Below are 13262 nucleotides of genomic sequence, written 5' to 3' on the forward strand. Positions count from 1 at the left end.
GTCAATATAGTTTTGCTGCTGCAAGAATTACAATAGCCAAAGTTTGGAAGCAAGTAAATAAACCTTCAATTAGTGACTAGAGAGAGAAATTATGGATGTATATGAGGATGGCCAAATTAACAGAATTCCTACATGGAAAAGATATGGAAGAATTTAAAAAAACATGGGCGAAGGCTGTCACATATTGGGATAAACTGGCAAAAATGGATTTTACTATTTTAGTTAATGAGTTATAGAAATAAGTTTAACTTTTTTTATCTTATTGTCAATAATGTAATCTTTAAACTGTTCAGACACTTCTCCGGAAGTCTGGTGATGGGTCACTTTCTATGGTGGGTGGTGGGTTAAAAATATATTTGAATTTTGTAATTTTGCCATTTTGATTACATTAAGCAGATTATATAATTGATATTTTTTTGTTTTTTATTATTGTATTTGTTTGTTTTGTTTTATGTGTTATGTTATAAAAATAAAAAAAATATTAAAAAAAGAATCCACACAGAAAGAGGTTATCTTTGCATTTCTTCATTTTTGGGGTGGGGGCATTTGAAATGTTTTTACCTTGTGTAATTAACTGAGGTTTGTTTATGTTTCTACCATAACATTTCATTCTTTTTATGCACCAACAGTGTGCTGGGAACTGTATTCTTGCACTGCTGCCATATCTATTCCAGCAGTGATGGACAGACAGCGGCCAATCTTTCCACTGCATACACACACTTTTGGGGAAAACCTGGATAAGTGGTGCTCCAGTGCACCAGAGGAAGAGCATTCTACTTGCAAGACTGTCCCATAGGACTTAAAGCAGACATGTTCAACATTTGGAGTCACCCTTACTACCAGTTTTGCCTGAACAGCAAGGACAATTAAGGCTTCAACGTAAAGTGTAAATGCTTCCTGTTTGAGCCTCCATGGTTACGCTCCCGTGATACAACACATTTGGATCTGTTTTTCATCTGAGTCCTCTGAGCACATGTTAAGTATCCTTACTAGTACTGCACCTCCTTAGTCAGAATCAGGCTTGTTTAATTGTGGCTTAATAGCTTGTATCCCACAGTATGCAAGCACAGCAGTGCTGACACAGAAAGAAGCTTTCTGGCTTCCCCTTTATCCTTTCCCTGCTGGTCCTCAAGGAACAGGATAAGCAGCGGGTGTAGAAGTGGGTCTGCGGTAGGCGACAGAATTGGCAAGAATTAACTCGCCCTCTCTTTCACTGTCAGAAGGTCCTTCTGCTCATGGAAAACAGTTAGGACTCAGATAGTAGAGGCACTGGGCTATAGTACTGAACTGTACAGGCCCAAAATGCTCTTTAGAATGTATTTAACAGTCTTTCATTTGCGGTCTCACTAAATCACCAGTTCGAACTACTTATGGTACTAGATTCCACCAGGCTGTATGTACAATATTAACTCGAGTCACTAAAATTAATTGGTATGACCACCATCCCGCTCAGCAGATCCACCTACAGGCATGCACACTTGTGTGTGTGTGTGTGTGTGTGTGTGTGTGTGTGTGTGTGTGTGTGTGTGTGTGAGAGAGAGAGAGAGAGAGAGAGAGAGAGAGAGAGAGAGAGAGAGAGAGAGAGAGAGAGAGAGAGAGAGAGAATAAATGAAATACTCCAATCCACAATTACGCATGAAACTTTCATGCAATTCCCAGATTAGACAAGGGGGGGGGGAACTACATTTGCAAACACGTTTAACTTGAATGGGTTCATCACCTCTGATCTTTATGACTGCCAAATGAAAGGTAGCAACTGTCTTAGTGATATTCTTGTCCAGACCAACCAACTGAAAATCTGTTCAAAGTAATAATTCAATATATAACCTTGCTGAAAAGGCAAGATAAATCCTATTTGTCACAATAGCTGCTAATACCTACTTGGTTATATGTTGAGATATGAACGATCCTTGCCAAAGGCCCATCCTCACAAATGTTCAGTTTGAGTGTATCTGTAAGAGGGAGTCAAACAAAATCAGTGTGAACTAAAGAATCCTAGGCTTAAATAGTTCTGTGTCACAACACTCAAACGTTTCATGGCGTCAACTTATTTAACAATATAGAATAATCTTGACTGAGCAAATTATCCAGCTGTAGAATGTTTCTACAGTCTCTGTCACTAGCACGACACAATGAAAGAGCAAAACATTTGCTAGATAAAATGTTACTTACTGCTCTGTCCATCTGCTTTGCAGAATGAAAACCTCTTTATCTGAAAACAATTTCTTCTTAGGCACACACAAAAATTTTGTTCTCCAACAATGTGATTTTGACCTAATGAATGGAGGCTTTGCTATTGCTGTAATCACGATAACATGACTGCTGGTTTTACAGTCAGTTCCCTTTTTTGTATAAAATTTAATGACCATGCAATTATTTAAATTTCAGACTAACTGCCTGGGCTTTAGAGACACAATGCTGCTCTGAAAGCACAAACTTGAAAGTTTCTGGAATGCCAGTGGTGAATGAATTTGATGTAAAGTACCTTCTTTTAAGATGAATGTACTTTATTTGAAAAGCTTAACAGGGCAAGGGCAAGGTTTGTCCACAAAGCCTGCCCTAAATTAGAGGACGGCTGACAATATTATTGCAGAGCAAAAGCAGTGAGTGTGAGCTAACAATAAGTTGGCTTCTTTTCCACAAAGACGTTCAATGCAGATTGCTTTATTTCACAGTGCTAGCACACCACTTAGAAATAAGTTCTGTCAATTTGTTATCATGTATAGGAGGAGCATAACCCACAAAAGAGTAATTTGCATAGACAGATCTCTGATTTTTAGAATCTCAGATATTGAGAAGTATCTAAATCGGTCTACCAATGAAATCTAAAGACAATGCTTCACATATTATACTGCTCCTATGTATGTGGGAACAACCACCTTATGTACAATGACCTGCTATTAAAATTCTCTAGATATCAGTTATTTTCCTTTGGTTTTCCACTAGCACTTTCTTTACCTTTCTACTACCTGGATTGCAAACCCCGTTCCTCAAAAGCTCCCTTGCCCATTCTCTTTCATAGAATCATAGAGTTGGAAGGGACCATCAGGGTCATCTAGTCCAACCCCCTGCACAATACAGGGAATACACAACTACTTCCCTAGTGACCCCCTACTCCATGCCCAGAAGATGGCAAAAAACAAACAAACCTCCAGGATCCCTGGCCAATCTGGCCCGTGAACGCACTAGAAACTTACCTCGCTATTTACACGAGTCCAGTACAAAAGATTCCAATACGACTTTAAATTTCTGTTCCCACCGCGCTGCCTTTCTCCGCTGCATTTGAAAAGCCCAGACCGGCACGCTCCCACGCATGCCCAGTTGGCGCTCTAAGCAAGGACAGCGATTGGTCCAGCATTAGTAAGGGAAGCGGGGGGAGTGCGGGGGTTGGCTGGCAGCAGGAAGTGGATCGAACACGCATTGCATGTTCCCACTTTCAGGCACCGGGTGTGGAGGACGTGTTATTTTTTTAATTAGCCGTATAAGCGGACCACATTGCTGCAGCTTACCACTCTGCGCCATCAAGAGATCCTTTCAAGAGGAGTTGCTGGCTCTTCAGAAATTGCTCTTTCATTCTCTTAACCATTCTCAACAGTAGCCAAACCTGCACCTAGGTGGAAGCGTCTTACAAAACCCTTCGTTTCGCCCTTTGGGGCCGGGCACCGACCTTTTATACCAACAGGCTTGCAGTTTTAGAAAATGTGTACCTTTGCTGGTTCCTCTGGTTCTTCGGCAGTGGTTTGACCTCAGGCATGTGGCAGTGGTTCATAACACATGAAGCATGATTCTCGGGAAGCTGCTTCAGCAGAACCGCATGCTTCACCTGGCATGTGCCAGGCTCGGTCATTGTTTTGTGGCTGTGCTTTGGCATGTGGTAGCAGGACTGAGTTAACACATAGCATGGATTGCAAACGTCGGTTTGCAAATGCAAGTGAGGAGTAATCTTAAAGGGGAACTGTTGGGTTTTAAATGGAAAACTCAGCATTAAGATCTCTCATTAAGTAAAAAATAGCTGCAGCATCCTATACATGGATGTTGGGAAGCAAGTCCTCCAATGGACCTTACTCCCAAGTCAGCGCACATAGAATTGTAAAGAATTGAAATCTCATTTATTTTTCATACATTCTTCTGATTTCTTATACATAATATACCTGAATGGAAAATATTTAATACTTATTCACTAATTCCTTTGTTCATGAACTATTCCTTCTAAAGCTCACTCTAAAAGCATATCTATACATGGTGACCTAAACTGGTTTTAAAGCAGCTGAACAGTCAGTACCTTCGGGTGTTAAGCAAAGGAATCATAAACCATTTGCAATTATACAGACCCTTCCTTTTATTTCAGAGATTTCAACGTTATGAAATCACATTGCGTTACAAAAGGACAGATGGCATAATCTATAAGGAAAATTATTCTAATTATTTTCTAGCCAAATGCTCATTTTCTTTTAAAAGTTTATTCTTGTTTCCAGGACCTGTGATGGGTGGTGTTGTTGTTTTAAAAAAACTGGTAAGCATTTGGAACATATCAGCACCTAGCGGAATGGAAGTCTGAAAGAGCATAGGCTAGAGACATAAACAGAGAATAGCAACTATGGCCCAGGGGAAAGCAGGGAAGCAAATCCAAAAGAGCAGAACCTCCACTAGGTAGTTTAAATGAGAATAATGCACAATAGTTGTCCATGGGATTAGGCCCTAAACTCCAGCTCCTGAATATCAGTTCCTTTTTGGGTTCTAAAATATTTCCCACTCCTATTCAAGCTATAAGGCCTAGGAACTCCCCTTCCCCCACCTCACTGTTGACTTCTGCATCACATACTAAATACTGTGCTTTCCTAATTGTCTCTGCATGTAAGAAATTGCTGAGAAATTGCTGAAATGATAGTGTGTGAAAGTTCTGACAGAAATCCAAAAGTAATTTCCTGGCATGTAAATAAACCAGCATGGATTTACCGTAATCTCCATCTTTGGTGCTTTAGGGCTTCTAGGGAATGTCACTGTTTTATAAACTAAATAATTTTCAGAAGTTTTTTTTTTTTAGCTAAAGAAAAAGCATACAAAAAAGGAGATTTCTGTTCATCTTACAAATGTAGAACTGCAACTTTGCAACATTCCTATCATGCTTTGCACTGGCTCCACTGGAAACCATGTGCTGTATTGTTTGCAGAGGACAGAAAGAGAACAAGCTAGTCCTTTTGGAGGAAGAATCTTATAATGCTGGTCTATAGCCAGGTAGTTATCCAAAAAAACCCTCCCCATGAATGAGCTGGCTTTTCTAGCCCCCGGGTGACTGCTTGAATGTACAGTATTCTTCCACCTCTTGGGTTTAAAATCAGAGTAAAAACACCACCAGAATAGTTATTCTATAAACATCTCTGAGTCCAAGTCAAGAGGTACAGATCTTCCCCCACCTACCCACAACACAGCCGTGGGAGAGGCTGCACCTGTGGAACTTTTTTCTACATAAGCTTCCTAATGGGACAGAAGTCATTGTGCTTTGGGAATATATGATAGCTGAAACACCTTTTTTAAACTAGCTGTACATGGTGATTCCAGTCAAACTTGAAAGTGAAATCCCATAATCATAGAAACTGATTTCCAACTTGATGTTGCCTCCATTTGGGGGGCCCCTTTAACATCACTATGGGAAGCAGAAATTGAACAGGTAGAGTCCCCTTTAGAAACAAGGTGCAGCAAATCACAGATTTTTGCAACCCTGTATAACATCTAGAGAGCCAGCGGGGTGTAGTGGTTAAGGTGTTAGACTAAAATCTGGGAAACCCAGGTTCGAATCTCCACTCATGCCATGGAAACTTGCTGGTTGACTTTGGGTCAGTCACACACTTTCAGCGTCAACTCTGGCTAGTATTTGGATGGGAGACCTCCGAGGAATACCAGGGGCGTGACGCGAAGGCAGGCAATAGCAGCTTTCCTAAAATGGCTTTTCTGGTTCTTACAAAGTCCCTATTAAAAAATATCCCTGGTCAAATGAACTCTAATGCATTTGTGTATGTATTAGCTGATCTATTAATTTAGTAGCATGTTGATCAGGAAGTAATGTCTATAACCCTCTAGTAAACTACCAAAATTCTGCAACTCATAAATTATGTAAACCAACTATATTTGTATGCTTTAATTGCATAATCTGCTCAACTGTTATTTTTAATGTACAACCTCAGAATTGCCTTAGAAAGGAAAGTACATGAAATGGAAGTAAAAAACAGGGCAGAGGAACACAAATCGGAAACCATAGGGAAGGGCCCAGGGAGGTGGGTCAACTAGAAAGTTCCTATCCTGTCTGTTAATGGAAAGTTTACCCAACGCCTCCTTATATCAGAACCTAAGTACAAATTAAATCATGTTTGAGCAATAATAAGAACAAGAACCTTTTAAAATGAGAGCTAGCTGAAGATTCCGTACAGAAAAAAAAAAAAACAGGTCCCCATGGTTCAGGCCATGGCTATAATACTGTATTTCAGAATTTATATCTGAGATTACACAAAGCAAAAGCCATCCTGAGGTTCATCTGTTTTATTTACCTTTCTCCATCATTTCAACATACGTCCACAGTGAAAGATGCAGTGATGTTCTCTTGAATAAAAAGCAGAACTGTAAAGCAAGAAGGAAACTAAAAGCATTCATTTTCTCCTGTTAGCTCTGTCTGTCTTGTGGGGTTGCCACCACTGTCCTGATAAATTCCTAAAGATTTGTGGGTAAAGTCTGGGGAAGGTGGAGTTTAGAATAAGAGTTGGTTTCTATATGCAGAGTTTCTCTATCTCTTAAGGAAGAATCAATCCGCCATACAATCTCCTTCCCTTACCCTCCCCACAACAGACACCCTGTGAGGTAGGTGGGGCTGAGAGAACTGTGACTAGCCCAAGGTCACCCAGCTGGCTTCATGTGTAGGAGTAGGGAAACAAATCCAGTTCACCAAATTAGCTTCCGCTGCTCATGTGGAGAAGTGGGGAATCAAACCCGGCTCTCCAGATCAGAGTCCACTGCTCTTAACCACTACACCACGCTGGCTCTCTTGGGAAGGGGAGGGAGCTCAGCAGGGGTGTGGTTCTGTTAAATTCCACCCTCCAAAGCTGCCATTTTCTCCAGAGGAACTGATCTCTGTTGTCTGGATATCCACTGTAATTCTGAGAGAACTCTAGAGCCCACTGCTGAAGTTCAAGCATTGGGGAATATTCCCTCTCCTCCCTGCAAGCCAGCCAAATGTGGTGCTGGAAAAAATGCAATGTTGTAACTTGGGTTGATAATTGGTTCTCATAGGTTATCCGGGCCGTGGAACCATGGTCTTGGTATTTTGTTTCCTGACGTTTCGCCAGCAGCTGTGGCCGGCATCTTCAGAGGAGGAACACTGAAGGACAGTGTCTCTCAGTGTCAAGTGTGTAGGAAGAGTAATATATAGTCAGAAAGGGGTTGGGTTTGAGCTGAATCATTGTCCTGCAAAAAGTAACAAAGGTAATGTGCTAACCATTGTCCCGTAAGTATCAAGATAATGTGCTAATGAGGGTGGGGTGTGTTAATATGGAACCATTGTATCCTGAAGTGATCTGTTAATGTGTGAAATCCAAAGCTAATCTGCATGGCTATTGTTGACTGTAGTCTTTGTTAGTCTAGAGGTTGTCAAGACAGGAAGCCAAGCCTTATTCAAGGCTTGGCTGGCGAAACGTCAGGAAAGAAAATATCAAGACCACGGTTACACAGCCCGGATAACCTACGAGAACCAATGAACTCTGACCGTGAAAGCCTTCGACAATATTTTGGGTTGATAATGTTTATTATAAGTAGGCACTACTGTGTTCCTCTTTTGCCAGACAGAAGGGCAGAGGATTACAGAAGACTCATAGGTGCATAGGTTATATGCACTGGACACCGATACCCTGGGGAAAACATCATACTCCTTAGACATTCAAAATTCTATTTGCCATGCACAAAGCAACTGTGTCTATTGATCAGGATTTTAAATTATTTTGGAGATCTAAAAGAAAACCATCATTAATCTTTTCCAACCCAACATCCTTTATTCACAGAATATATAATTACATACCAGTTCCTTTTTATGAGAATGACTCAGTGTGAAGTATCATTTCATTCTGATTCATTGGTTTCTGGGGATTACCAATTAGGCCCACTACTACAGTCTACCCCCATTAAAAACCACAAACATACAACAAAACAAAAATATCACGAGCAACTCACTGAAGAGTATACTTTGTGGGGAAGGAGGGTAAAAACATGAATTTATTTCAACTTTTCTTTTTAAAAGGAACAATAAAAAAGAGAAAAGTACCAGATGAGAGCAACACAGGAACAGAATACTTACGTTATCCAGCCAAAGTTTGACTAACAAAGGACATTTAAAAATGCATGGAAATAGTATTGAATGGGAAAACAGAAGAGGGGGGAGAGCAGATCACATAAATATGTTTAGAAGAAACTAATCTGGTGAAAAGATTATATTATGCGACCCAGCTGTTCTGTGTTAGGCACAGCATAGAAATACCAAGTATATGATCATCTCTCAGAACGTCAGGCAACTCATGGGCGTTCTTGTGTTCATATCTAGCCAAATACCTATATTGGTTTTGACAGTCATTCTGCTTCCAGAGATGGCCACAATCAAGTAACAGAAGCGAATACCGCTTTTGGATGTGCACCTCAGTTGGTTTATAAGGCCTCTCAGCAAATCTCGAGCACATGCAAGGCACGGGCAGTACGATCCGATCAGTTTTCAGTGAATGCACTGTGCATTCTTTTTGCAACAGCAGTAATTAGGGCAGCTCCCTTTCCACTCCCGTCTTCCGAAAGCAGGAAAGTCACATCACACCGGGGTGCCAGCTCTTTCACAGTTTCTTGCAGGATCCTAGAAAAACTAACAGCGTAACAAAGAAACAAAGATTACAATGCACATAGAGGTCATGGCCACTTATTTGTTAATTAGCAAAATGCCAGCAATTATGATGGGTGAATGTGCAGGGAAGGAGAGCTTTCGTATTGGAAGGACCAAGGACAGGGAGGCACGGTGCATCGCTGCGTGCTCTACCCCTAGATCCACTTGGCATTACCCTGTGGGATCCCTGTCCATAGAAGTCAAGGGGAAGGGTGCAGCTATGCAGAGTATCAACGTAGTATGTATATATTTATTGACAGTCTGTTTGACCAGCCCAAAGTTAATACATAAAATATCAATGTAGTATTTGCCTCCCCTCCAAAATGCAGTCAATACTACAAGAGGATGAAGGGGGAAGAGAAGAGATGCAAAGTACTCACTGCGGATGTAGCTTGTATAAGGTACCATCTACGCCTACGGTGGTTTTTAGGTGCTCTAGATTTCTGTTCTCACGTATCTTCTCGACAACAGCTGCCAGTCCGGCTCCACAGAGTTGAGCTGCTCTCTTTGAAACACAGCCGCACACCTCCTTTACAATGATACTGTCATCACATGTGCTGTCAAGGCCTAGCTGTTGCAAGATTTTTCTCACTTGAAGCAAGGCAAGCCGGTCACTGTTAGCCAAACACAAAGCAGACCTTCATGGTTAAGAACACAGATCTCTGCAGAAGGAGCAGACTGTAGTCTTGAACTAACAAAGAATCCTTCACAGGTGGTCTCACAACTTCGACCAGCAGATGTAGAAGTAATTATGCAAAACAAAGCTTAGCTGCACTGCTGTACTAAATTGCACAATTTATGCAGGTCACAGAATTATTATTCATTAAGCACACAAGATTTATAGCTCTCTGTGTGTGTGTGTGTGTGTGTGTGTGCGTGTGTGTGTGTGTGTGTAAAGTGCTGTCAAGGCACAGCTGACTTATGGCGAACCCTTGGGGTTTTCAGGGCAAGAGATGTTCAGAGGTGGTTTGCCATTGTCAACCTCCACGTGGGTTAAGAGAGTTCTGAGAGACCTGTGACTGGCCCAAGGTCACCCAGCAGGTTCTCCATATTAAAGTCCACTGCTCTTAACCACTACACCACACTTTACCTATAAATAAATGGGCCCCGACCTGGATGGCCCAGGCTAGCCAAATGGAGTTGGTGCTTGGATGGGAGACCACGGTTGCTGCATAAAGGCAGGGAATGGCAAACCACCTCTATTCGTCTCTTGCCCTGAAAACCCGACGGGGTCGTCATAAGTCAGCTGTGACTTGATGGCACACAAACACATACAAGCTCCTGAAGTGGTTTCCTTCTCTTCCCCCGGAACGCTTGGAAGAGACTATGTAGTTGGTTCTGAAGCAGAATGTTATGTCCCTCTGCCCTCCTGCCCAGAAATAGTAAGATTGAATGCCATTTCCAAAAGCAGCATCACCTTTGTTTTATTGCTTTTCTTTTCACATTGGGCACCAAGCCAAAAAAAGAACAGTAAATAGTGCACACCCTGCTGAAATGGCAGTGCAGTAGAAAAGTAGGATTTAAACTAAATCCTATGGGGGAGCGACACACAAACTTAAAGCCTAGTATGCTGATAATAACTGGAGATGGGCACAATAAAGATTTGAAATTAAATCAAAAGAGTTTCGGTCTAGACATTAGGAAGAATTTTCTAACAGTTAGAGTGGTTCCTCAGTGGAACATACTTCCTCGGGAGGTGGTAAGCTCTCCTTCCCTGGAGGTTTTTCAGCAGAGGCTAGATAGCCATTTGTCAGCAATGCTGATTCTATGAACTTAGGCAGTTCATGAGAGGGAGGGCATATTGGCCATCTTCTGGACAAGAAGTAGGGGGTCACTGGGTGAGTGTGGGGGAGGTAGTTGTGAATTTACTGCATTGTGCAGGAGGTTGGACTAGATGACCCTGGTGGTCCCTTCCAACTCTATGATTCTATGATTCTACTTTACTTGATGCAAAAAGTGGAAAAATGAGTGACTGCTGTTTGCAAACATAGGAAGAAGGCAACTCAATACAGCATAAAAAGAAGTGAAAGAGCTCTAGAGGGCTGTGACTCAGTGGTAGAGCATCTGCTTTACATGCAGAAGGTCCCAGGTTCAATCCCTCACATCTCCAGTTGAAAGGACCAGGAAATAGGTGATGTGAAAGACCTCTACCTGAGACCCTGGAGAGCTGCTGCCAGTCTTAGACAATACTGACCTTCATGGACAAATGGTCTGATTCAGTATAAGGCAGCTTTATGCTTTCATGTAAGATATTCTTGTAGTTTATTAACTGGTCCAACAACACTTTCTTCCTGATCTTGCTATTTTATGATGGAATACAAAGTATTTTACAATCCTTCGCACATTCATCTGCTCTTGCAAGGAGAGTGCTCCTGTTACCCCTGGAATGCTTGAATGTAATTGGGTCAGGGTGATTTTATCATGCATGTTTTAAGTTGTTAGCCACCTTGGTAGCCCTTGCAAAGGCAGAAAGGCAGGATACAAATGTTGCAAATAAATTACGTAAATAAATAAAATTTAAAATTTAAATTGAAAAAATATCGCTTTGTGCCAACTTTGATACAGTAAATAACCTAGCGGCCCCTTTGCTCATCTTCTGGTCTGTTTTTGGGACCATTCCAGTAGGCTTTTGGAAGATTGAGATTGATCTGGAAGTTCCAGCTGGTTCAGAATGCTGCGGTGAGGCTCCTTACTGGGGCCTCAATTTGGGAGCACGTTCGGCCAGTTCTTCACCAACTTCACTGGCTCCATCTGGAGTATTGGATCAGGTTCAAGGTGCTGGTTTTAATCTTTAAAGCCTTACATGGTCTGAGACCATCATATCTTTGGGACCGCCTCTCCTGGTACACCCCCTGAAGAACACTACGTTCATCTGATACTAATCTGCTGGTGGTCCCCGGCCCTAAGAGTGCACAGCTGTTCTTGACTAGGGCTTTTTCGGCCCTGGCTCCAGCATGGTGGATTGCTCTTCCTGCGGGACTTGTAAGACAGAGCTATTCCACCAGGCCTACAACTGAGGACAGCCACGGATGTCATCAGTATTGGCCCCCCTGCCTTCCCTCCTCTTTTCTATTATTTACATGAATTAGAGGGGGCTTGTCTGTATCTGCCCTCTTGGCGATTATTGTATTTAGCACCGACTGATATTTTAGATTGATATTGTAGATTATTTTAATGGAGATTTGTAGTTTAAAATTTTTAAATTACTATGACTTGTATGTTGATTTTAGTGTTGTTACTCACCCTGAGCCTGGCTTTGGCCAGGGAGATCAAGTCAGAAATTGAAATAATAAATAAATAACTACCTCTGCCTGCCTACACAGGAATGCTTTAGACCTCTAGGAAGAGGGATACACACAACTCTGAATAGTATGACAAATGGGTTTACCTTTCAATCTGAGACAGGAATTTGGTTTCAAATATTCCTCTGGTTCTCAGTGATTCTGAAATCTGACCTCTAAAGAGAAGGCCTTGTTTCGTCAAGTCAATCAAAATCTGCCTCACTATTTCACCCAAATACATTCCGCTGGTCATTTTTTCATACCTTTTACACAAAAGGAAAAAAAAAACATTGGGCGGTAGTGAGAACATTGTTAACAATTCAATGCCCATGGTGGAACAATGTGTAACAGCAGCCAACTTGTGACTGCAGATTTGGGTTGCTCCCAAACATCTGTAAAAAAGGGTGGGGGTGCTTTCCATGTGGAAAAGTAGCTGACCCCAGGTGAGACCTGGAGATCTCCTGAAATTACAACTGATCTTCAGAGATCAGTTCCCCTGGAGGAAATGGCAGCTTTGGGAGGTGGATTCTATAGCATTATATCCTGCAGAGATCCCTCACCAAGGCTCCACCCCCAAATCTCCAAGAATTTCACAAACCGGAGGCGGAAACCCCTAAATCTTCTTCTGAAACCACAACCCCCTCTGCCAGCCTCCAAAACTGGAAGTCTGCCCAGCTGGGGGAAAATGACTTGGAAAGAGGACTATGGGTAGAAAAATAGCAGGCAGGGGAAAAGGTTCAGCACACTCCTCCCTGGTGGCCACTTATCCAGATAAAATCTGCCGCCGCCACCCCCACAGCCCCATCCTCTCAGCCACCCTCTAAAACTGGGAACGACAGAGAGGAACTGTATGGGGGTTCCAGCCTCTGCAAACAAAACAGAGGGACCTGGACTCAGGCTTTACTACTCCAGCCTTGAGGTTCGTTTCTGGGAAGGTAAGAGCCATGCACAAACTCACCTCACCCCTTTGCTCAAATCAATCAACAGAATTTATTGAATACAGAGAGAATAAAAACAGGTAAACTCTCATTCCAACACAGGTAATAAAAAAAGAAACTTAAAATAATTAACTAGCCATG

General features: G+C 42.0%; 1 protein-coding gene across 1 annotated transcript in view; it reads right to left on the bottom strand.

Annotated features, from left to right (window-relative positions):
* Positions 1–8728: 8728 nt before the first annotated feature.
* LOC130477387 (hexokinase HKDC1) overlaps positions 8729–13262 on the bottom strand; it is a 38660-nt gene continuing 34126 nt past the window's right edge. Inside the window, exons 16-18 of the mRNA XM_056849322.1 lie at positions 12291–12446; positions 9283–9516; positions 8729–8884 (exon numbers count right to left, since the gene is read on the bottom strand). Of these exons, the coding sequence (XP_056705300.1) occupies positions 8737–8884; positions 9283–9516; positions 12291–12446 (538 nt within the window). The 3' untranslated portion in view covers positions 8729–8736. The remainder of the gene's footprint in view (positions 8885–9282; positions 9517–12290; positions 12447–13262) is intronic.

The sequence above is a fragment of the Euleptes europaea genome, chromosome 5 (genome assembly GCF_029931775.1).
Source record: "Euleptes europaea isolate rEulEur1 chromosome 5, rEulEur1.hap1, whole genome shotgun sequence".
Classification (NCBI taxonomy): domain Eukaryota; kingdom Metazoa; phylum Chordata; class Lepidosauria; order Squamata; family Sphaerodactylidae; genus Euleptes; species Euleptes europaea.